The sequence below is a fragment of the Zootermopsis nevadensis genome, unplaced genomic scaffold (assembly GCF_977971745.1).
Source record: "Zootermopsis nevadensis isolate Lab colony 2312 unplaced genomic scaffold, Znev_1.0 Znev_ptg000008l, whole genome shotgun sequence".
Classification (NCBI taxonomy): Eukaryota; Metazoa; Arthropoda; class Insecta; order Blattodea; family Termopsidae; genus Zootermopsis; species Zootermopsis nevadensis.
This window is the reverse complement of record NW_028259140.1, coordinates 14,211,357-14,236,397: the sequence shown is the minus strand read 5'-3', so window position 1 is coordinate 14,236,397 and position 25,041 is coordinate 14,211,357. Positions and strand designations below refer to the sequence as shown.

At 38.2% G+C, this 25,041-nt stretch overlaps 3 protein-coding genes and 1 long non-coding RNA gene across 21 annotated transcripts in view; 1 reads left to right on the top strand and 3 right to left on the bottom strand.

Annotated features, from left to right (window-relative positions):
- LOC110839612 (kelch-like protein 10) overlaps positions 1–25,041 on the bottom strand; it is a 165,206-nt gene that overhangs the window by 114,645 nt on the left and 25,520 nt on the right. The gene's annotated exons all lie outside the window — the stretch shown is intronic.
- LOC147874474 (uncharacterized) lies at positions 4–17,157 on the top strand. 8 transcript variants are annotated; one of them, XR_015534177.1, is made up of 2 exons: positions 4–86; positions 16,837–17,157. It is a non-coding gene; the product is annotated as an uncharacterized LOC147874474 (long non-coding RNA). The 8 variants fall into 8 exon arrangements; XR_015534182.1 differs by lacking the exon at positions 16,837–17,157 and adding an exon at positions 3,117–3,775; XR_015534180.1 differs by lacking the exon at positions 16,837–17,157 and adding an exon at positions 4,106–4,814 and having other exon boundaries at positions 9–86.
- On the bottom strand, positions 4,761–15,899 carry LOC110836011 (uncharacterized). 8 transcript variants are annotated; one of them, XM_087345187.1, is made up of 7 exons: positions 15,835–15,899; positions 15,215–15,258; positions 13,641–13,798; positions 12,969–13,082; positions 11,687–11,884; positions 11,043–11,132; positions 4,761–6,718 (listed from the first exon to the last, which is right to left on the bottom strand). In XM_087345187.1, the coding sequence occupies exons 3-7, from the start codon at positions 13,752–13,754 to the stop codon at positions 6,692–6,694; spliced, it is 543 nt and encodes a 180-aa protein (XP_087201313.1). In that variant the 5' UTR covers positions 13,755–13,798; positions 15,215–15,258; positions 15,835–15,899; the 3' UTR covers positions 4,761–6,691. The 8 variants fall into 8 exon arrangements, with proteins under 8 accessions (XP_087201313.1, XP_087201315.1, XP_087201311.1 ...); XM_087345185.1 differs by lacking the exon at positions 4,761–6,718 and having other exon boundaries at positions 10,788–11,132; positions 13,641–13,795; positions 15,835–15,879; XM_087345184.1 differs by lacking the exons at positions 4,761–6,718; positions 15,835–15,899 and adding an exon at positions 15,755–15,772 and having other exon boundaries at positions 10,790–11,132.
- LOC110836012 (uncharacterized) lies at positions 18,383–24,968 on the bottom strand. 4 transcript variants are annotated; one of them, XM_087345191.1, is made up of 6 exons: positions 24,842–24,956; positions 23,700–23,794; positions 23,069–23,332; positions 20,877–21,176; positions 20,392–20,468; positions 18,383–20,000 (listed from the first exon to the last, which is right to left on the bottom strand). In XM_087345191.1, exons 4-5 carry the CDS (start codon positions 21,133–21,135, stop codon positions 20,413–20,415), a joined length of 315 nt encoding a protein of 104 aa, XP_087201317.1. In that variant the 5' UTR covers positions 21,136–21,176; positions 23,069–23,332; positions 23,700–23,794; positions 24,842–24,956; the 3' UTR covers positions 18,383–20,000; positions 20,392–20,412. The 4 variants fall into 4 exon arrangements, 3 of the variants coding, with proteins under 3 accessions (XP_087201317.1, XP_087201318.1, XP_087201316.1); XM_087345192.1 differs by having other exon boundaries at positions 23,114–23,332; XR_015534176.1 differs by having other exon boundaries at positions 20,877–23,232; positions 24,842–24,968.

Sequence of the window (25,041 nt, the reverse complement as noted above, 5' to 3'; positions counted from 1 at the left end):
GGATGTAAGCCAGGACGTATAGAACGTCACGTCGTCTGGGCCTTGTGAATGTGACGTCAAACCTTCGATATGGAGGAGTAATGAAGGTACGTTAGTTACTGATGCTGTAGAACTAGGTTCTTGTTTTTACAGCCTGTTCATCGTATCAGCTGGTTCGACGGATATACGGCTGGTCGCTTGTTTGTTCACGGAGAAAAAAGTGTAATCAAGTTGTTGGGTTAAGTGGGTGTTCCCCGTATGTTTTGTGTCACTAATTGAATTTACGATTTAGGATCTGAGGTCAAACCCTCGTCTGTGTCCAGCAACCCCGAACTATAGTGTGACTTGTTTTTGATGAACACGCCCTCTTAGGAAATTCTGTTCTGTTGATGCTCAAGTCACTGATTAAAATCTGTGTGTGCAGCCACGCTCTGCTGGGGAGTCAGACTAGAAGCTTCCTGAAGCTAGCAGAAGCAGAATAAATGTGTTTCAGGAAAACGAGAAACTGGCATGGACATCACACTTCACTATTAAACAAAGAAATTACATGGGCAGGACCATGTTTGTCTGTCCATCTGTCTGCCAGGGGTAAGAATGCTGGAGAAAGGTTCATGGTTGTAAAGTCCCCCTGGGGGGGGGGGGGGGTGGCACCGGCTTGGAGTAAGTTTACGTGAGAGCACAAAAAACGAGTATACAAAAGATTTTCGCAAGTCTCTGAAGTTGATGATGGATGAAGTATAGAGTGTACTTTGAAGCCTAGTGGGTTAAAGAGTCAATTAGGTCGTTATTTTTCTTGTATAGTTGCTGCTGCTTATGATTATTATTACGTCAACGTCATCTTGGCTGCTACAGCAATATTATATTAATAAAAAATATTACATTATATTATATCATTCACAAGCTACTGGATATTATGGTCTGATAGGCAATTTATTATTGGGGGGGGGGGGGAGGGAGTAGATGATGAACTGAACCTTATACTTGCATAATGCTTCTCTCCTAACTGAATCATAGGCTTTCTTGAAGGCTATAAATACCTTATATGTCTTCCATTGTACTCCTGATTTTTTTCCAGTACCTGAAAAATTCAGAATGTCTAATCAGTGCTGACTGATTACATAAAAATCTTCAGTGATGATCCCAAATAATTCCATGGATATATTGATATACAGAGAGTGTTGTACTTACAATGAGGTCTTGTCTTTAATCCACAGCCTGAATACATGCTGTGATGTAGTGACATGGGACCCGCATAATATAGACTTTTCCTTGATTTATTTTTAAGCATATTTGAAACTAAAGGCTACAGAAATGTACCTATTAGTTTTACTATACCTATTCAGCTGTCCATATGTAAGAACTTGAGAGCAAACAGCTAATTGGATTTCAGGAATTTTTCTATTTGAAGAGACATTTCAGTTTTGTTCAGTGTCATGATGGCAACATTTGGTACTTTACATTAATGCCTACATGTGCTTTTCCTTGTGAAAGTGACTGTGTGATAGTGGTAGAGTACCACCATCTAGCTACTCAACCACATTGAGCAAATCTTAAGTTGTCATTCTTCATATTGACATCATCAGCCATCCAAAAAGGGGCCAAGCACCCTACTCAAGCTAAGGTCACTTGTCCCGAACACCTCTGATGTCACTGGCATCATTCTCAAAGGCAAAATTGCTGTGAATGTGTCAGAATGGCTGCACTTGGCACACTTGTCCTGATTTGTTTTTATTTGCCAAGCCGACTTGTTCAGTGTTTATGAGATTCTGTTCTCAGGATAAAGAGATGCAAGGATTACAACAGGTTAATAAGTAGATGATGAAAGTTGTAATACAAAATCATTGTTAATTTAGTTAGATATGAGTGAACTTGAGGTTTAATTATTTTAGATTCTCCTTTCACTCTTATCTGTATTGCAGATTGAACCCAGTACATGGTTAACTATATTGCTTCTAAAAAAATTTATCAGAAGGTTCACTATAATACATAAAATTGTATGTCACCATTATAATGGCATCTGTCTATCCTTGCTCTTCAATGCTTTAGATACCAACAAATAGATTGTTTGACCTCTCTCTTTTCTCACCCCATCAGACTAAGCAATGTGAGTAGGTTTTTCTAACAACATACCTGGTTGGGTTGGACATCATGTTATAGAATGTGAATATGTGGTTTGAATATGTATTTCTGCATGCTGTCAGTCAGTTTGTTTGCTATGTATAAAATTACAGTCTTGACGAGTGAATTAACCAATTTGTCTCAGGTAGCCAGGAACTAAATGAAATAGGAAATATAATGCTCTGCCACTGAGAAAATAAGTCTGTTCTGAAAAGAACATAACTTTTGTAATGCAACATTTATTGAGCTTACTTATATCTTGTTTTCAGTCTCATTCTTCTTCCTAATAAGATTTGAGCTAATTTTTTTCCAATTTGTTTGCTAGAGTCCTGCGAATGAACAGAACTTAGTACATGATGGTCAGCGTCCATATTCCTGTGATATGTGTCATAAATCATTCACTCGTCAAAATACACTAAAGCGGCATAAAAGGATACACAACTGTGATGTATGTAACAAATCATTCATTTATCAGAGGAATCTGAAGAAACATCAGCGTATGCACAGTGGAGAAAGGCCATATTCCTGTGATGCCTGTAATAAATCATTCACATTTTGAACTACATTGAAAAATCACCAATGCATACACAATGGTGACCTTCCATATTCCTGTGATGTATGTAAGACTTTTTCTTCTGTCAGAATGCAAATGAATAGAATATTATCCAGGATAGGAATAGTAATTGTGCATTTGAGGCAAAGGGCAGTCATATTCTTGTGTAATAAAATTATGAGAATCTCATGATGTATGATGTGAAGTTTCTCGGCGACTAAATGCAATAAAATCTTCTCTCATCTCGTGTTGTGTTATTTGTATAAAATTCATTCTTCAAACAAGCAAAATGGTGACAGTGACATCTTTTTGGTTTAACAATTTCATTCAGTTTATTACTTCCAAAACATTTTATAACTGTTTCATTGGTATGGGGAATGTTATATAATTTTAAGATGTGTTAAGCATTTGTCATTTTTAGTTGCATATGTTACTGATAGTTCAAAATAATCATTCTAACTTTCAGGTTACTTGCAGGTCAAACAAGAGTGTAAGCTGTAATTGCGTTATTATAAATAGCCCACCTTCGGAGTGCTGTACTTGGAAATGTCACAAGCAGATCTCAGTAACTGGCATATGTGCTTTCAGATGCAGAAAACTTTTTTGTTTTTGTCAAAGATATTCCTACGTAGTGGCAGGAATATTTATTGTTCTTCCCATGTATATTATATTTGCTGCTAATATTAATCACTATTTGTTATCAAAGGATAATATACTACCCTTCTCCAGGAAACTTCAGATGATACGTGTTAGGAATGTGTGAAGTACATACAGTCCACAGACCAGGAGATAAGCCCTGATAGGAATTTGATATACGCGCATGCGCAAGATTTCACGGTGAGTGACAACCCATCCTAAAAGCATTCGTTCCACAACCACTGAACGAACAACAGTTCTGATGGGTATAGCTTTAAGATTACTTCACAGTGGCACAGTAATTTAATCTAGAATATTATCACAACACATTAGAGGTGTACTCACTACACGCTACTCTCAACTGCTTGATGTTTTCAGTCTGTTTGTAGTAGTGTAAAACTCTGACGTATCACACTTCCCACCAATAGCAGCCCTCTAGTCCACTTGATAGTAAACATTCCCCCTGCACCGCCCCAGAAACTACTCCCCCCCCCCCCCCCCCCCCCCCGCGGGCTTTTCTCCTGGTCTGTGGACAGTAAGTGTATTTTGTTTCCAACAAGTATCTCAGTTGAGTTTGAGGGCTTGACTTACTCATGTACCATTGCAGTTATTCTTCATATGTTTTACTGCTGATGTCATGAACCGAAATAAAGTTTCTTAAATATTACATAATGCTGCACTATCATTTAGTAACTACCACTGTTACAAAATACTTTATTTTAACTTAGCCTTAAAGGGGCTTGTGTGTAGTTATAAGATTAATGATCCCATTCTTGAAGTGTGACATTTAAAGAAGAATTAATTCTGACCCTAATACAGGTCAACATGCATCATCAGATGATTCTTCCTCAGTCTCCATATATGAAAACTTTGAGAACTCACTGCGAGATTCCATTGAGAGTGACACAGATTTTGAAGGATCTATTGATGAAGCAGGAAATAGAGATGGTGATATTGCAGCTATAGTAATTCAAGAACAGGGACAGATTGGAACAGAATGTTTACATGGTAACAACTTTAAAGAAAATTATTCCAGAGATTTTACAATCTGAATTCCTACACCTCACTTAATTCAAGAGGACAGACAATTAGTTCAACTTGCACCTCATGACAATACTTACAAAAAAATCTTTGCATAATTACAGCAGTAAAGTCTGAGAGTTTTTCTTTTTTATCAGCCTGAGAGTGAAATGTACATTTAGCCAAGTTATGCTTAAATGCTGGCTCTTGGAAAAATAAAATACACTGGAATGAAACCTTCATTCAGAATTATCAAATGTTTTAAATACAAGACACTTCATTAACTGAACAAATACAGAAAGTCTGACAGCAGCAATTGGACGCCAAGTGCTCTAAAGACAGGGATCTAGAACACACAGCAACGGGGAATAGAAAAAGCTGTGCATCTGATGATGCATGGCAAATTGGTAAATTGGAATAGGAAGTGAGAGATTACAACTACAATTATGATATGTACATTTGCAAGAACAAAGTTTATTTATGTTTTGAATACATTATTTTAAAGGAATACATAATGAATTCAGGATTATTAACACACAACTCATTTCATTGCAACCCGTTGCTCTGCCATGTAGAGGCATAAGAATATTAGGAGTATAGCACTTCTCACTTAAATTCACTATGACAGGTCATTTTCTGCCTGTCATTACAAGGTTTGAATTAAGGGATTTTTCTGAAAATGTAAATAACAATGACCAAGTTACTCAAGATTGCAATGCCTCAATAACAATGAACTCCTTGTAGAAGACACAATTTTGACATAATACGAACGATCAACAGAACAAAGTCCTCATATGACCTCTCTAATAGCAACCTAGTGCAAAGAAAGTGTAGTGGTGTGTTCAAGAGCCATAATACCAGCCAGTAAACTGATGAAGTGAGTTCTGAGTGGTAGAAATACAAACCATGTAACTAGATGTATACAACATAACTACAATTTTTTTAACTAAGTAAAATAATAACCATGGAAGTACTTTGGCCTCATCTACACTTCCACAAGCAAATTACTTTTTTCAGTTGAAACTAAACATTTACTGCTGCTGCCGCCATTATGGCAAAGACAACACTTGTGCACATTCACAATAAAATTACATAAGCACAAACAAAATGGTCTTCAATTAAATTATAAAAATATGAACTCCTTGCACAATCTTAACCATATTAACATACAATTTAAACTGCATATTTCTGTACTGTTTCTCATTACAATACTTGAAAGAATAGAACAGTTGAGCTGAACAACTTGGTACAAATCAACACTAACAAAAACATCGTTATATTTATCTGCTGTAGGATTCTCACTATGTATCTATATTCTATGTTAGAAGTCTTCTATTTTTATTGCTTACAGGTTAACTTGTATATTTACATACAATGCATCACTTATTTAGAGAGCGCACAAGAAATTTTTCACATACAATTCTATCCTCTGATGTTTATTTTAACATCAACACCTCACCAAGACCAATTCATTTTATTTGAATTTAAAATTGCCTGATTTAGTTTTGGAGAAGGCAGTAATTTACCTTTTAAATGTTCATCGAAAATCCCTTTTATTGTTCATCTATTTGAGAGCAAGAAATTCAATAACATATTAATTAGTGGACCCAGCCAAAAGTTAGACTGGGACATAATTTCCAAGCATTGCATTAAGTTTAAGTGATGACCTGAAATGATCAATATGGTAATAAATATTACAACGAACAAAAATGACACAATTTCATTACATATTGAAAGAATTCAAATAAAAGCAAAAGTTTGCAATTGTAATTATCAGCAGTACATGCTATATGTATTATTAAAATGGAACAAAATACTGTTGCCAATTGAGAATGGTAAGACCACTGCTCCTCTCGAAAGACAGGAAGCCTCTCTTCATAAAGGTGAATACACAACTCAAACCTCTTAGCAAGCATCAAAACCTCCATTTCCCAGGATACATCCATCATCTGAGGTCAGTCTTCTGGACATCCTTAAACTCACAAGGAATCAACTGAACTTTGTACTTTGGTTTCACTTATAGAATTTTTCATCTTCTCACCCATGCAAATTAATAGGACATGAAAAGATGTCAAGTCTTACACTTCATGCTGAAATAACTTTAGAACAACTGACAGCAACATCTAGCAACATTATGACTGTCCTGGGACTAACAGTCACTGACTAGCTATAGAAGTAAAGAAACTGGGTACCATTTTATTATAAAAGATCCTGAGTGACAGTGCATCTGTACTTCATGACACAGCCAACTGGCAACATCTTTCCGAACATATCGAGAGGTGTGCAGCCAGTTGTGTGACAGTCCACAAGGGTAGAAAGCAGCAGGCACTGATGACTCTTGGTGCAGTTATTCTCTAGATCCTAGTGCAGCTAATACACCATGAATCAAGATGATGATGATGCTGCTCCATGCTGTGGACACAAGGCACCAGAAACAGTAATGGCACATGCTTACCAAATGGATCTTTGCTAGTGGATGCCCACCATCTTTTGCTTGAAATGCCCATGGCGACCAAATGCCCAGTAATGGAGGTAGAACAGATAAAGACTTTCTATGGCACTGACCAGTATCCAGTTACAAAACAATCTACTCACATGCCGGGTCAGAGATAAAAGCACCTAACTTGGGACTGCAGGTCAGAGATAACACTCTTCAAAGGGCAGTGTGATGAGTATGGAGCAACAATAGAATGACCAGCAGCAGATAACTGAAGACCTGGGACGGAAACCTGTTCCGGAGGACTGAGCCTAGGTTTCTGCAGTGAGAAGTCAGATGGCAACCATGTGAACTATGGCATGGTCCATCACCAGTTATATTTGTAAAATTTGTAATCTAGACTGCCTTGGTATTAGGACAGGAGTAAATAAGGAATGTTCTTTTCTCTAATGGCTTCAATAACATTGCATCTTTCTAAGTAAGCTTCTACAAAACTACAGTACTCTACTGCCTGGTGTGTGATGTAAGATTTCTTCTTACAATTACAAATGACACAAGGCAAATTGTACGAGGTAAAAGAAACGAGCTCTATGCACCTGAATCAATTAAACCAAACAAACATTGACATATTCAGACTGCAAAACTATTACCAAACATTGAATGCAATATCCAGAGTTACGTCAAACAGCTTAAAACATTCTTAGTGATCCTTACTGGCATTTATAACCATATAAGCATTAGTTAATTTTAGCACATTTAATGTTGCCCATATTCACACAGTCATTAATTTAGACTTTTTGTGGTTTAGAAAGAGTTCGGTTACACCACCGAATATCAAGTAATGTTGATGTCAAATCCTGAATGTAGTACTACTAGATCAAAATCTTGTATAGATATGGTGTTTGCACGATATGTTGATACTCTAAAATGTACAAATTTTATAACATATTTCAGCTACCACAGACCCATCTTAAGCGTAACTAATTCAGGTTAAATAAGCAAAGTCTTAAGCAAACTTTACTCAATTGTAAAGCGGGTATAAAGGAAATATTTAGAATAAAGCCAATATATAAACTTCCTTTCCGTATAGACGTATTTACGTCAAATTCTCCGGAACCGTGGTTCCACTATCACCTTCTTAGTTCGACTTCCTGAAAAACGCGACTCTATCTGCTAGGTCTCAATTCCTTTCTGTTTCAGGGGTGTACAATAGCCATTTCTCGCACCGATGCATTTTCACTGATTAACACTTGAGTGCTCTCAGAACATTCCAGAAATCCGAAAAAACCAAAGGCCACTTCGTTAATTCTTGAAAGGAACTTTGATTTGTATTGAGTCAAGATTCTCTGTCACATGCAGACTACACGTGCTAGCAAACATACTCTGTCCATTTCTCTTGAAAACTATACATTCAGAGTCCAGTTTACGTTTTGTTTTTTAACGAAGACATTGCATAAGTTGTTTCTGTTCAATTTATCCTAGTTTCATTTAACTTTAGGCAAAGCAAAGCAGTTATTTTTTTAAAAATATACTCGCTACTCAACACTTAGTTGAAACCAGGGCCGCCTTCGACGTTGCGATGTGCTCAGCGATGGCTTAGGCGCCCTGGGAGTAGAAATGTAACGTAAAAATACAAGACTGACAAGAATGAATAAAGAAGACGCCGTTAAATACTTAGAGTGGAGAATAAGATTCCATCCCCACCCATGGATCATATCTTCTTGGGTGAACAGACCAAAGCAAAGGCTTGCAGAGGCGGGCAGAATTTCCTGTGTGTACAAGAACAGAGCAGGGCTGAGCCCTTTTATTACACGGTCATGGCTGGCTTCATGCACGTGTCTGAACGCCGTTTAAAATGGAGAGTGCATTAAACTAAAAAGTAATGAATGATTCTTCTCCCGGCCATGTTTCAGTTTTTGTTCGATGTTGATTACGTCACATGCTTCAAGCAACTTTTTTGATTCAGTTTTGAGTTTCGATGTGACTGTCCATGAGTGCTTAATGGCGCTCTTTCAGTGATCAGACTAACGCGTGTTAATTAATTGTAGTGTTTTTGTACCTGGTAAATAGAATATATAAAAGTACTGGAGAGGGCTGAGAAATGCCACTCGAAGGTCTTAGGCTCGATGAAGGGGAAATCCCCATCTGTATTACCTGGTTACCGTAGTAAACCGACGTTTCGGGAACAAGCTGTGTCCCCATCTTCAGGGTTCTGATGTGACTAGATCTTCGGAAGTCGCCTGTGTAACTGCGCGCACTGGTCCCTAGCAGAAAGTTACACAAGCGACTTCCGAAGATCCAGTAAAATCAGAACCCTGGAGATGGGGACAGAGTTTGTTCCCGAAACGTCGCTTTACTACGGTAACCAGTTAACGCGGCTGATTACCCGAGAAGATTTTATTGAATTTGTTCCCGAAACGTCGGATTACTACCGTAACCAGTTAACGCGGCTGATTAATTTATAGTATTGTGAATGTGGGCATCCGCACACAGCGCTTAAATTTCACTGCATTTCAAACTTAACGTCTTGGAATTTAAAAGTCAATATTAATCCATTTCTACGCGGTTTCGTCAACGCGCACCAAAATTCTTTCGCCAATTTGGCAACTGTGCGGGTCGCAGCTTTTATTAAATGAGACACCCATTTGGCAGCACTGCTGCGTCGTCAGTGAGGTAACAGACTGTTTTGTCGATTGCCTTCACAAGAGTCGCCACTGGGCATCCGTCGAAACGTAATCGAAATGGTAGCAAATATTACGGGAGTTTTCTTTTCTCAAATTGAAGCCCGTCGCCTCTGTGAAGTACGACTAGTGACAAAGTGTTTGGGCAGAAGTGATATTCAAATTTGGCCCCCTCTTCAAGGAGGAAACGGCATTAGTAAGTTGACCTTGTTCTACGTATTTTTGCTTTCTACGCACATTCATTTACTTCGCGTTAATTTAGAATTAGCATTAGATCTTATTTAAATTCCAAGGTACGTTTTGAGCTGGGATTTGAGACTTTCGCGGAGAGTACAATCAATAAAATAAATAAATAAAATAGTGAGTTTAAATGTTTTTTCTGCATTTTTCATTGAGATAGTTTACATTCATGTCACCACAGATTAAGAATTCAGTTACTGGATCGTACATATACTTTGGAGTAGCATGTAGTCCCCTTAGGCCGGGTGCACACAAGCCGGAAAATGCCGCGCGTGCTCGCAGCGAGGAAACCCGTGACAGTGCACACGTAGCGTCATCGCTGCAAGCACGCCGAATAACTCTCACCAGTACTAGATTGGATGGCAACCAAAATGGATGTGTACTGAAGAAAACGTGTAGTGTTTGCCTATTTCGTTTATGAATACATCCTTAAAAAACGCAATAGGAAGTATTGGACACACCCGTTGGTTAGTTCACAGCTGTTAAAAGGGGCGTTCGTGACAGTTTTTATAGATTTAAGAGAAGATGAAAGTAAATTTCATAATTATTTTCGTATGAGCTTAAAGTCGTTAGATGTGCGAGCAGCAAAACTGGATGCATCCATCAAAAGTAAATATTCTGCGATGAGGCTTGCAATACCTCCTCCATGACTGGAAGGCGGTAGCTGTTGCGAGGATTGCGAACCACGTGTGCACTGCCCAATGCTCGCACACAGTCTGCTGCTTCGCGGCGAAGCAGCAGTGGTTGGCGAGCGCAAATTTCTCGCTGCGTCACCGCCATAGTGTGCGTGGCTCCATTGCTTTGCATGTACTGTTAAAACTTGCGAGAAAATGACGCGGCGAGCACGCTAAAATAACTCGCTCGTGTGCATCGAGCCTCTAAGTTAGCTGTTTTTGTCTCTAGCTCCTTTTACTCTGTCAATGAATTTATGTTGTTTACAAATAAGTTATAAACTTTCTTCTGTGTGTAATGGGCAGATTTATTTGTAACTTATCATTTCTTTAGGTGAATCCTTTGTTTGCATTATGTGAAATTTATATAATAGTATGAATTGTACTTTATAATATGTATTGAATTATTATTATTATTATTATTACTTTTTCCACATTCTATTGTCATCTGACTGTCTTATGGATTCATGGAATGTAATAAAATATGCATCTATTTAACACAATATGAAGCAAATTTTTATGTTTTGCAGAAAACAGTACATTTTGTGAGAAACTCAAGCTCAGAAGTTAGGTTTAAAGTGCACGCGCGTGCAAGACAGACACACAGAAGAGAATTTTCTTATGTACGGACAATAAATTTCACTAAAATCGCAGAATCTCGCTTTGAAAACACAAGATGATGCTAGAACCCGTTTGTGATGACTTACCGCGTCTCCTCGTAGTTCTCGTACTTCACTTAGTTCTGCTTTTAGTTGTAGTATTTGATCTCGTAGTGACACTAGTGGTGTGTTTGTTGGCTGAAACACAGAACCCTTTAGTTAAAATTTTACAATAACTAACTAACTAACTGACTGGATGGCTTACCGAACCCGAAGATTCATCACCGAATTAACCAAAGCCCTCCACCGGACCCTGTCCTGGGCAGAAGCCACTGTTCCTGGATCCTTTACTTTTTCATTGTTTATTGGAAGAGATGGCATCTGATCTGATAAATATATTTTTCCTGTCTCCCTATTTATTATGTTAAATGTTGTTTTTATTTCATTGTCTGATTTTGCTATAAGTCTACTGTAATGCTGCTTTTCAGCCTCTTTTATAACATTATTCAGGATTACACAATACTTAATATAAAATGCTCTTGTGTGTGGGTCATTACTGTTTTTATGTTTTGCAGAAAACAGTATATTTTATGAGAAACTCAAGTTCAGAAGTTAGGTTTAAAGTGCACGCGCGTGCAAGACAGACACACAGAAGAGAATTTTCTTATGTACGGACACTAAATTTCACTAAAATCGTAGAATCTCGCTTTGAAAACACGAGACGATGCTAGAAACCGTTTGTGAGGACTTACCAGGCCTTCTTGTGGCTGCTGCTGCTGCTGCTGCTGATTCCGTTTTTCCAGAACCATTTGCAGTCTTCCTTTTTTATCTTGTAAATCATGATCTTGTTTTTTGTGATTTAATTCTTGCAGTAGTAATGCATGTGATGATGGTGATGGTTGTTTTCTTGGGGAGAATCTGATTGGGTTCTTGTCAGGTTTTCTTTGATTCTGCAGCAACACAAAAACAGAAATAGAATTATTTCATATGAGAAACATGTGGGCAAGTGCATGTAAGCACACACACACACACATGGTTCATGGTATAGCCGTTTGCGTCCCAAGGGGTCTGTAATGTGACAGTGTAAATATCCCTTTAAGTTTGTCTCTTTTATCATGTTCACTGTGATGTCATTGCCTTCCTCATTCGAGCCTCCATAACGAATGTTTGGAACTTGGTTCTCTTCAGGCACTGCTGCACCGTCTCTTAGGTTGGCACGGGTTCATGACTGGACCTGTATTCCTGGCGGTCGGTCCGCTACGTCATTCCTCCCTAGTTTCCCGCTAATGCGCGGTACTCGCCTTGATTGGTCTGGTGTGTAGATTTTCCACTGGAGTCATACGGGTTGGCTTGAGAGTGTAAACCTCCCCGCGTCTGTTCCCCCTGCGACGTCGTTTGTGGTGTGTGACTCTGTGTTATCGCGTGGTCCTGATGGCTGGCTATTCATATCTCTGATTGAATCGATCATTTTATCTTCCATAGCATAAATTTTGGTTTCCCCTGTAACCAAAGTTTCTCGCGAGGTATCTCTTCTTGTCGTACGGATTATGATAATTGTCTGAATATCCATTATAGATTGCGGATGATATTCTGTGGTCCTGGGATTGAACTCCGGTAACGTTCTCCGTCTTTGCTACTGCCAACACAGAAGAACAATATTCCAGCAACCTTCTAATTCGTGCTGCAGCCCAGAAAATATAAATCTTATTATTGAATGGATTCTGCACTGTAAATGACACATGTATTGACATTGTTATTGATATTACCTTTCAATCTCTTTCTGTCTTATGGATCCATGGAATGTAATAAAATATGCATCTATTTAACACAATATGAAGCAAATTTTTATGTTTTGCAGAAAACAGTACATTTTGTGAGAAACTCAAGCTCAGAAGCTAGGTTTTAAAGTGCATGCGCATGCAAGACACACACAGAAGAAAATTTTTTTATGCACAGACACTAAATTTCACTAAAAACGAAGAGTCTCGCTTTGAAAACACAAGATGATGCTAGAACCCGTTTGTGATGACTTACCGCGTCTCCTCGTAGTTCCTTTAGTTCTGCTCTTAGTTTTTTGTTTTCTTTTTCTTTTTTGTCTAGTTTGTCTTTCAGTTGTTCTATTTCTTCTTGTGGTGTCATTGGATGTGGCTGAAACACAGAAGCCTTTAGTTAAAATTTTACAATAACTAACTAACTAACTAACTGACTAGATGGCTTACCGAACCCGAAGGTTCATCACCGAATTAACCAAAGCCCTCCACCAGACCCTGTCTTGGGCAGAAGCCACTGTTCCTGGATCCTTTACTTTTTCATTGTTTATTGGAAGAGATGGCATCTGATCTGATAAATATATTTTTCCTGTCTCCCTATTTATTATGTTAAATGTTGTTTTTATTTCATTGTCTGATTTTGCTATAAGTCTACTGTAATGCTGCTTTTTAGCCTCTTTTATAACATTATTCAGGATTACACAATACTTAATATAAAATGCTCTTGTGTGTGGGTCATTACTGTTTTTATGTTTTGCAGAAAACAGTATATTTTGTGAGAAACTCAAGTTCAGAAGTTAGGTTTAAAGTGCACGCGCGTGCAAGACAGACACACAGAAGAGAATTTTCTTATGTACGGACACTAAATTTCACTAAAATCGCAGAATCTCGCTTTGAAAACACGAGACGATGCTAGAACCCGTTTGTGAGGACTTACCAGGTCATGTTGAGGTTGTGCTGTTTGCTGGGTTTTTTTTTTTTTTTTTTCCCCCCCTTTCTTATTTTTATTAGCTCTTGTTCCTCCCGTGTTAGTGGTTGTTGTTGCCGCCATTGCATTCGGAATTTTTTTATGGCACCTCGGTTTTGATTCTCCTGCTACACAAAAACAGAAATAGAATTATTTCATATGAGAAACATGTGTGCAAGTGCATGTGAGCACACACACACACACTTGTTATATATTCAAGAATCATAGCATTCCTAAAAATAAATTCATGTTATATGAAAAATTTTTTTGGCCTTATTGAAAGAACATGCAACTTTCAAAAAAATTATAATGTGTGATATGACGACATGAAACAAATTACGTCCAAATTCATCAAAAGCCACAGTATTTTCTAGTTCATTCTTGGGTATGGTTTCTGCTCTAGACTCTGCTGAAAATAATCAGATAAATAACATTAAAAGACCATTATAGTTCTTGAAGGATTTACCATTTCATTTTACGGAATTAAATGCAGTATTTATATAACACGAAACCGAAATGAGTATTCAGTTTCACGGTGTTTTTTGTTGAGTTATGTGCACTTACACATATTGAACACATTTGGATGATACTGAGTAACTGTGGAGAACAAGTCTTCTCAAAAAGCCATCAGTCTTTTGACTGATGTAGAAAAGAAACCTTTTATTGTTCCTGAAGTTTAATTACAATGTCCACAACAGATTTCCACAGTTCCCTACCAAGCAAGGCTGTATTCTGTTGCTTAGGATATTCAGATCTGTCCAAGTCAGTATGTAACATTTTATAACACCCTATTATTTATACTGAAAGGATTTTAGTCCCTGTGCCTAGTCCCCAAGCTGAAGGTCCATCTACTGTCAGCTGTCCACAACTATTTATGCAATACACAGAAGAGAACTTTGGTCATACATTACTGAATGAACTAATAAAGCTCCTCTGTACAAACACAATAAAGAACTGCGTAAAGTAAGTTGGATCTGAGGCTTTTACAGCACAGCACATGAAGATAAAAGAAACATTTCAGTTTCCCTTGCTGACAAACTCCTTACATCAACAAATGGTAATTTAGTCTGTAAACTATGTAACAGGGGAACTTATGACATATGACAGTTTTTTAGAAATTCAGTAACCATTTCTAACATTTTCAAGTTAATTGCAGTTCCTGATTCTGTTTGGTTGTACTATGTAGATGCAGGCTGTATTTCCAAACACAGCCATCACATAGGAAAAGGATCCACATTAGCACTGAATTGTCATTAAAGCCTTGAAATCTCCTAACTTCAAGGGTAACTACATGAAAGTATGGTACTTTAACTTTAAATGAGAGGCCCTTGCATGACCAAACAAATACTGGTAGTAGCAACTCCAATAAAGCCACACTGAAACACTGATGAAAGTACATGAAATTCTATCTCTATATTGTGGTTACACTGTTTCTGCAGCAGACTTAGCATATAAATCCCTGATACAGATACTGAGGCAATAATGAAAAATTAAATTTTTATGCTACAGAACGAATTTAAATAATTTAAAGGGGGAGAACTTACCTTCTTCATTTTGTTAATCCTGTTGCAACTGGCACAGCTTCCTCCTATGGGCAACAAACTTATTTGTAGTATTTATAGTTTACAATTCTAAATGAGTCAGTAGGAAATTCAGTCACAAGGTAGCAAATAAATAACTTGATTTATTAAGAATACAACCTCACATAAGGTAGAAGCACAGAACAAAATATGAATGAGGAATTTGGTCATAAAAGCATCAAAGTAAGGTTTTATAACACTGGAATTTGTCATAATAACTTTGAGGCGAAGCTAATCAACTACAACTGTGGCATAACATGTTGCAAAGGAGAAAGCTGTTCCTACACTATGCAATGTTGATGTCTCCAGTACAACCTACAATAACCAATATGTTCTGTGTTTTAAATTCAAACTATAATACATTAAATATCACTGTAATATTCTAGCCATATTTTGCCAACACATGCAAATTTTATAGTACTGCCAATTCTGTCACAAAAAATTAAGAGACAATTTCCAGTTCCAGGACAGACATAAGTTGTAATTCATCCTGTACATACGTACTAAATACTATATGTAACTATATACTATGAAACATGATTCTAATTTCTTGATATAGTGTTGTTTGGTAACAGTTTATATACCTTTACTTTAGATGGTAGCCTAAATTTTGTACTATCAATAATTTACAGTCAACTACAGCATTGCCACACAAAGCATAACCTTACATGTATTTATAATAGCTGATAATTTTTGGATGGAGTAAATTCTAAGGATAATGTCTGACTAAGCGAAATATCGCAAGCTAACATATTGAATTATATGAATTGTCAGATATTCCACTTTGCCTATAACTGCTAGAAAATGTTTAGTTTGGGAAGAATTAGTTAAAATTAAAGGAACTTCCATGTTTAAATGTTGGTAATGAAAGTAACTCAACATACTGACAGAATGATAAAACGTTTTATTAAGACATATGTTTTCACAATATAAAAAAACACACATGTTACAGTACTTAAATTCTATTAGTCTGGTACTGAGGATAATTTCCGAATTAAGGTACAATAGCTTTAAATTTCACTACAGTATTAACACCGTTAAAAATGGCTTCCTGTGTTGATAAATTAGAATAATGGCGTAAGGTTACATTGGGTAAGTTGTACGTTGTTTTGAATTATATTAACAGAATTTATTTAAAAACACTTTCATTGAACACAGTAAGTGGCGGTTATACTGTAAGTAGTATCCTGATTCCTAAAAAATAAACATATTTAATTTGTTTGTTACCGGATGAGTAAGAGGTTATTTAACAACTGCTGTATCAAATGCAGTGATTATTTAATGTCAAATGATGTTAAAGGTTAGCTCCATTCATTGAAGTTGAGAGGATCTGAAAGGAGCAGTCTTGCCAAATTTATTGGTGCTCTGGAAATTTATGGGGGGGGGGGGGGGGGGACAATGATAAGATCGGTTATGAAATTCAGTGTCCAAGATAAGATTTTTAAACTGGGCATCTCTGCAATACAAATCAAAAGTGTTGAGCCACTTTCAACAATTTTATATGTTACTCATGGCGAATGAATTTAAATTGTACATTATTTATAGTGAGCAGGTAAAAGATGGTGTTACGAGATGGTTTGTTGCAGCTGGAAATATTCCTGCCACAAGAGGTCAAACAGGTGAAAAGTAAGAAGACTGGTACAGTGCTGCCAACAGATCTGACAATCAGTTCAGCTGATGGTGAAATCAGCCTAATTCCATCAGTCGCACTAGATGGCCTAACACTCACAGATGGTGCGCCACAGAAATGGGCTCTGGAGTTCCCGGGTAATGACCTACCGCAATCTTGCATATGATTAAAAAAATATTTTCACATTCGTGTGTGATCCTTCTTGTCTAAAGTTGAAATCCTGCCTCTGGCATGGATGTTATTTCTGGTCAATAAACATTTATCCTGCCATAACTAACCACCTTTGTACATTTTCAACAAGTAATAGAATTTGTAAGACTTGAGGTTCTCACAGCGGTGAGTATGAAGATTTCTGTCTTCTGGGTTATTGCGCTGTGTAGTCTGGTCGATGTTAACCAACGTTTCAGAGGTCATACTGCCTCCGTCATCAGGGCGATGAATATGCCAATAGGAGCCAACCAACCAAAAAGCTAACTGAGGGCGGAGGCCTGCGCTAGCGCAAGCATCGTCCCTACCTAGGTGACACCATTCCTGCGCTCAAGGCGCATTGCTGGAAATGGTAAACGGTCTTAATATAAAAAACGGAAATTTTGCTGACGCTAACAGGGTTACGCCGTGGCTGGAGCCTCGACCATTCAAACTGGGATCTGTTGCTGCTGATGGGAGGTTATCCCGTCAGGCAAGTTGTCCAAAAGAATTTGGTTGGTTGGATCTCTGGGGTTTGAACCCAGAGAGGGAGGGGCCGTTTCGGCTGAAGGCCTCTGCGGCATGGGGGGGAGATCACTTCAGCTGATTATGCCAATAGGGTGTGAGGAGTTGGATTTTATAGGCAGGGAAGTGAAAGGTGTAGCCTGCCCCGAGCCAATGGGAGCAGGTATGGGAGTGGACCAATGGTAGCACGTGGGCGAGAGTGGGAGAGAAAGTAGAGAGAGAAAGGTGAGTTTAGTTGTATGGATAAAGACCCTGAAAGGGGCCGAGTTAGTGGTCTGGTTGGTTCTGGCGGCGCACTCTTGCTCGTTCTCGGAGTGTGAAGGGGGTGGATGAGAAAAAACCAAGCATCTTCCTCAGCACCTCCATGGTAACAGGCATTTAAGAAATCACATTAACTACAGTACATTTCTTGCATCCATCTTGGACTTCTTACCCTTGGTTTTCCACCTACCATGTTCTTTTCACAAGTATGACCAATACAAATTGAACAGGGGTAAAGAGAAAAACTCAGCTAGTCAAATGGCACTTATGCAACAAAAAGATTCATGTTCACAAAAGCCTGCCACCAAACTCCATACTGAGCCAGCTGCACTCAGTTCGCTCCATTGATTCCCATCTCCCCAAGGTCTCCTTCCTTCAGGGATACCAACCAATGCCTCATATCTCACCCAACAGTTCCACCAACTTGCAAGGCATAAACACTTCAGCTAAAAAAACACTTGGTACAAGTATGCAAGATATTTAGATGACAGAGAAAATGGATGGAAGGTAAAAGAAATAGGCACAAAAAATTTACTTTCAAAATGAACTCACTTTATTACATTGGCAAGCACTGATGGACAGGTTGAAACATTATTTGACAAACACAAAATTCTTACAATACTGACAACCAAAATTGAAACTGGAGCAGACATTCAATATTCCTCTGCCCCCCCTCTCATTCTCCTTACAACTGAATGCCTGCCTGCCTTCTCGTAATCTCTCACCAGCTTTCTAAGCTCGTTGCGAGCTTCTAACAACTCGAGTTCATCCATACTCCCACACAAGAAATCAACATTACTTTTACTGTAATTGCTCCTGACAGAGCTCCTAATCTGATGAAAGACCTTCGAAATGGCAGTCATGTTGGACAACATGCAGAGTGCAAGCGCTGCCTCTGCCAGGTCACCTCCTGAAACCACAGTTGGTGGCTTGGAGTTGATGCCAACAAAGAAGTCAGGTAGACACCCGTCCGCGAATTGGATCGAGCGCTCATTCATGATGGTCGCTTTGGCAGTGTTGGCACAACGTCCCATCTGTATAGCATGCATCCGGCCATGTACTTTCCATCTGCTGGGTCACACCTCACCATCTGGTTGGCAGGCTCAAAACAAGCATTTGTAATTCCAGCTATAGACAGCTGGTCATATTTGCGTAGTCATTCGACAGCCTTTTCATCAGCTTCACGTCTGAGCTGATGAGAAGGCTGTTGGATGACTACGCAAATATGACCAGGCTTAACTTTGCTGTCTGCTCCCCCACTTCGGATCAGACACCTGTCGTGACTTTCAACACTCTCCTTGCCACCCGCGCCATGCTTAAACATTCTAAGTGTGTTTTCATGCTTGATAATGAAGCCATTTTAGACATATGCCAACATAACCTGCATATTAAAAGCCCCACCAACACCAACGTGAACAGTCTGATTGCCCAGGCTGTATCTTCTATAACCACTTTTTCCCGGTTTGATTACAATCAGAATGCTGACATCGCTAAACTGATGAATACCTTGGTGCCCAAACCCTGCCTCAACTTCCCTGTCATTAGCTATGCCCCGCTCATCTCACATGACAAGGCAGAGATCTGTTCATGAAGTAAGGTCAACAATTACCTCTTTAACTAAGAGTCAAACATTATGCTATAGAATACCTCATATAATGTCTACCAGCTTAAAAACCATTTCATACTCTGTACAAATCAGCAGGTAAATCTTTCACATTGTTATGTTTCTTTGTGTCAATGAACAGTTTTGATCAAATGGTCATCAGTAGCTAAAATGCATGCAATGGTACTCAGAGGCTTCCTCCATTTCTTGAACGACCTGCTTAACCAGCTCAATGGTAGTGTCTTCCTTCAGCAGGTAATCACTGCCCAAACAAAAATGTCACAGCTTGTAACTGTTAAAACAAATTAACATTCATTTTAACCAATCTTGAATCAGTTACAACTAAATTTTTTTTAATATTATCCTTCCGTTTTATCCTCAGTCTAACAGTCGTGTTGACTGTCCAGTCTGTTACGTCGCCCGTCAGCACCACAGTCTGTCCACTCTCCACAGCCAATGCTACAAGCGTGGTGTCATCGTAATACCGTGCGCTTGCAGCAGTTGCAAAGTAGCACCACCTTGATGTTTCTTTTGATATCAAGCGCCTGCAACAGACACTGTGCTCAGTATTAAGCAGTGAAATGCCACTGTGTGTTGCTTGTTGATATTTCTTCATGTGGCTGCCATTTTGCATATAGTGCATTCATTATTACTAGTTACAAATTCAGAACATTTCAAGGAATTTTAACTGACTATATTATTAAACAGTTACTATCTGGAATAAAAAAGTAGGCACAACCTTACAGCACAAAACTCAACTAAAAAGTATTATCCAATTTCAGCCAATACCATCTTTACAACAAACCATCAATTTCAATATCCTTTACAAAAATGCATTGTGTAAAACATTCTGTCTTAGCGTGTGAAACAAAACATAGTCCTTCTTGTGGGATAGACCTCCTGGTACTAGTTTAATTCAAAGCTACAGAAACATACCTGTGTTAAATGACATCTTATCTATCTTTGGAGGCTGTGCCGAGAATTCCCGCCGCCTCTCTGTGACGATGCAGTTTCTGTAACAGAGATGTGCATCTAACTTATATAAAGTTAGATTCGATTCGTTTGTTTTACGACCTGTGACAATAGAAATACAACACGATGACAAAGAACTCAGAAAGTATTTTTGACATTCTCTCAGCATTCAAGCATCTAAAGCATCTGAGACCAATGAAAAAACTTTTAAATTCACAAAAAATGCCTGCTTGGACTGATACGACTGTAAAATAAGTTTGAGCATTCTAAGAAGTCCTATAATCTCTTAAGAATATAAATGTAAGGGAAGTGGGAGAATTAACAAATCACAAAGCGCCTTATAGTCAAATATTTGTTTCAAAGAAGTCCTCAATTTTCTGTATCTTAATGAAATCATAGATGAATGCTAATTATATTCATTATCATGTACACTGCAACATGACACTGACCTGTGGTAGATGTTTGCACCTCTTCCTGGTGGGCAGGAGTGGGCCCCTGTGCCAATTCAACTGCAAGGTTCTGAGTGGCAGCGAGTGTTGCCTCTTCTATAGCCTGCTGAGTGCCTGAAGCTGACAGTGACTGGAGAGGTGACAATCGTTCTGCGGCTGCACAATGTTGTGGCGATTGTTGTCGAGTGCATGTTGTCAAACTTGCTAACCTCATGGGGGTTAGCCCTGTTCTGCAGGAGTACCTCCACAGTGTCCACATGCTCACGTTCCACTGCCCAATGCAGTGGGGGTCATGTGCAGCTGTAACATAATTCATGAACTTACAAAATTAAAATAAACCAATAACATGTTCTTTACACATAGTGCTGTCTGTTTATCTCCCAGATCACTTGACAATTTCAGATGAAATGTTGTATGAAAAGTATTCTCCCAAATTTAAACATGTTTCATGAATCCAGACATTATGCTGCTGGTTTAATTCATAACCTCAATTCTGTTTGGCAGAAATGTTGATATTTTATCTAATACTTTCCTAAACCATGCTATCGCCCACATGCCATTCAAATATTCCAAGGATGCAAAACTATTTAAGACTTCAAACTGATACTGTTCTCTAAATTTCACACAGTTTCCTTTCATTAGATTATGTCTTTCAACGTCCAAGTTTATGCATTATTCATCTACTTATTGACAGTCTGTCCCTAAATCTTGTGATCACCAGACAGTCGTCATTAGTATCACAGGGAGGTACTCTAACCCGGTGTCCTACGTGAGCGATTAAATGCGAGCGGTACGAGTTGCGTGGGTGAAGCGGAAATATCAAACTGGCCGCTTGTGTGGCGCTGTCCTAGGTTACAGCGAAGCGGTCGGCGGCCAAAGTCCGAGATCAAATATTTTGATATTTTCGCGCAGGTCGCTGCACTGGCCAGTAAGGCGCATGTGCAAGGAAGCTCTGACTGTGCAGTACAGGGAAGGAGCATGCGCAGGAAGGCCACAAGTTTCTCTCACGTAGGACACAACAAGCGATTCCCTTATGTCATATGACACCCCATGCTGCTTATTCAGCTCGCACTGCTCGCTTCTTATCGCTTACCTAGGACACTGCCTAAAAGACTGGATGCCATCCTTTATCCAACTTCCTAATAAAAGATGTCCTTTGTGCATGCAAGCTGAGGATGTGTCATGCCAAAGTGACAAAGGACCCACTTAATCCTTATTAGGCATAAAACATAACTTACGTATGGACAAGGTAGCAGTTGATCCTAGTAGCATACTATTAAATAGTTACCCCTGAGCTGCAACGTGGAGTGGCGTGCGTTAAACTTTTGTTCTAGCATCACGTGATATACAAGCTCGTAGGAGTACCTCAGCTGTAGTGGCATGACCATACTGAGCTGCCAGATGAAGTGGACTCGTTCCCAGCAGTCAGCAAAAACCGTTACTTACTTCCTCAGAAGGTTTTAATCTACGTTACTTAATCCTGAATCTACGCTGCTCTCAAAATGGTCCTCATTTGTCTTTGTTGCTGTCATTCTCCATTTCACTTTCCTCTTGGGGACCACATATTTGAAATTTAAATTGACAGAATAAATTTAACATGTAGATAGACAGGGAGATTAAATATTCAATGAAGGCAGACTTAGAATACTAAGACTCAGAAATTTTCCATAGAAAAATCATTACTAAATACTTCCAAATTTAAAACTAATACTAGCTGAATATAAACACAAAAATTCTAAACAAATCAAGTATTTTTTGCATGTAAGTGATATCCTTCAAAAGACATATTTTTATTATCCACACCTAACTCAGATTCCATAATCCACAGAAATTCCCTTCCTATTATGGAGCCTCCATGTTCACTAGATCCAACCAATAAAAATGTAACTGAACCTCATCAGGTAACATCAACTGATGATTCTACTGTATTACATATACAAACTCAACCTACAATTTCTGAAAGTAGGCCACAAATTTGTAAGATAAGTGGAGAGTTCAAACTTGTCCACTATGTGGTTATGATGTAGACTTTGAGAGGAAAAGCAAAAACTGTGTCACTCAAGAATTTGTTCCAACTGCATTACACGTTACTTAAAAGGTGCCATGCATCAGGAGAACTCTTGAATAATGTCTCTCTATTAAATTTGACTTCAAGCCACTCAGTTTTGAATAACAACAAACTGCGGACTTGCCCAGTCCGTAGTAAATGGTGCTCCTTTGCTCATGCGAAATCGTACTTGCTCTGTGTCACCTTCCTTGGCACTCAGAAGCAGCTTGTTGAACAGTTCAACCAATGACAATGCAGGAGCACATGGGCGCACTGTTGTGATACTGCCATACCCTTGCTGCTGTAAGTCTGCAAAAGCAACGTGACCAATCACAACTGCTTAAGGTTCATAAAACAGCTATGCCCATTGGCGAGTTGAAAAATGTGTAAACAATTTTGGCTGGAAAGCCTGAAAAGATGAAACAGATGGAGGACAACTTCAACAAAAAATACCATTAGAGGTAGCATTGGCAACATATAAACAAACTGTTACTCATATATTTATATTTAAAATATAATTCAAAAAAATTCCCTACCTCAGGTGAGTTTAAATGACAACATTCAACTGTCAGTGATTGATATGGATACTTCTTGATTAAGAGCTACATACACTTCTTGTCATTAGCTATTAATTTACAATGCTAAAATGTGGTGCATTTTAAATTAAAAATCTATTACACTTATAAGCATTTTATGATGAGAACACAATGGAACATACTCGCGAGTGCTCAACATTAGAGTAGTTACAGCATGTTTTGCCATCACATAATACTTACAGGGATACGCATAATAGGCTCCAAGGATTCACCTTCTTCAGTAGCCATAATTGCTTGCATTCTGTAGCCAAATTATATCTGAAGGAAGTAAGTACCTAGAAATAGCAGACAGACATACCATTAACAAAATTATGTATAACTGCTTTCTTCAATACATAAATATATATAAACAAATTCTGACTTACACAGTATAAACACAAGGCACAAACATGACCTCCATATGGCAAATGCTAACCTCACCAGTTATAAGAAATGTATTATGCAGAAATCAAATTATTCAATACTCCTCCTTCAAAAATATTTAAGCAGGTACTATTATCTCTTATCTCACACTGTCTAGCCTGCAGAAGAATTTACTTCAACAGAAAATCCATGCGTTAAAATTTCTGTAGATACTGACATAATTTATTTGCTCTGTATAATATAATTTCAAACTCTGCGTTTGAACTTGAACTTATGATGAGTGCATGCAACATGCCCTACATCATTGGCTTAGTCCTATAAAAAGTGTGTAGAAAATAAATTATAATTATGGTTCTTTCTTTGCAGAACAATTTACTTCAGTTGTGAGTTCGTAACTGTTGCAAATACTTCCTTGGTATTATTAATGTGAATATTCTTACAAAATGTCTGCAGGTAGCTCTTACAAATGTTTATATTTATGTTGGTATAAATTACTGGATTTGCATTATGATGTGTTCAACATACTTTGCAAGGTGCAATGCAGGAACTACGAACGATAAATAAATTGCACCCTACTCTAATGCAGCAGTTTATATCACATAACCTATCATTTTCACGTCATACTGCGTGACCTACACTCTCAGTGAACATACTAGTTGTTGGCTTCTGATTCGACACATTTCGTAATATATTTGGGAAGTGTAGATTTAATTTTACAAACATGTAACAAGGAGCTATACATATATAAACATTGTACCACATGTCAATGCATTGAGTCGCATGTGAAAATATACGTCTATTAAACATCATTTCCTGTGGACAGGACGTTTTCATTTTCGCCATTTTAGAACCACACTTCTTCTTCCTGTTCCAAAACGGTAGTCATTTGCTATAAGCTCTGATAATTTTTCAAATTTAAAAGTAGCTGGTATATTATTGATTAATATACCAATACTCACCAGAGTTCTTGATGCTTTCAAATCATCTTTCACATAAATTCGAAGTTGATGCAACGTGCCAACACATCACAACGAACGCTACCCAAATCACCGCCTTCTAAGTGGTGAAACGTCATTTTACTTTTTCACTTGCTGCCTGCTTAAGAATACCAATATTTTAAGTTTGGGATTAATGCACACATAGATGGCAGCAGTATGAA

What these genes read in the sequence shown, in the direction of transcription:
- LOC110836011 (XM_087345182.1), bottom strand. Translation starts at nt 13,754, where the DNA reads ATGGCGGCAACAACAACCACTAACACGGGAGGAACAAGAGCTAATAAA. An exon ending in AGGAACTACGAGGAGACGCG is followed by an intron (nt 11,885 to 12,968) that starts GTAAGTCATCAC and finishes GTGTTGCTGCAG; the next exon opens with AATCAAAGAAAACCTGACAA. An exon ending in AGCAGCCACAAGAAGGCCTG is followed by an intron (nt 11,133 to 11,686) that starts GTAAGTCCTCAC and finishes TCTGTGTTTCAG; the next exon opens with CCAACAAACACACCACTAGT.
- LOC110836012 (XM_087345190.1), bottom strand. Translation starts at nt 21,192, where the DNA reads ATGAATTATGTTACAGCTGCACATGACCCCCACTGCATTGGGCAGTGG. An exon ending in GGTGCAAACATCTACCACAG is followed by an intron (nt 20,469 to 20,876) that starts GTCAGTGTCATG and finishes TCTCTGTTACAG; the next exon opens with AAACTGCATCGTCACAGAGA.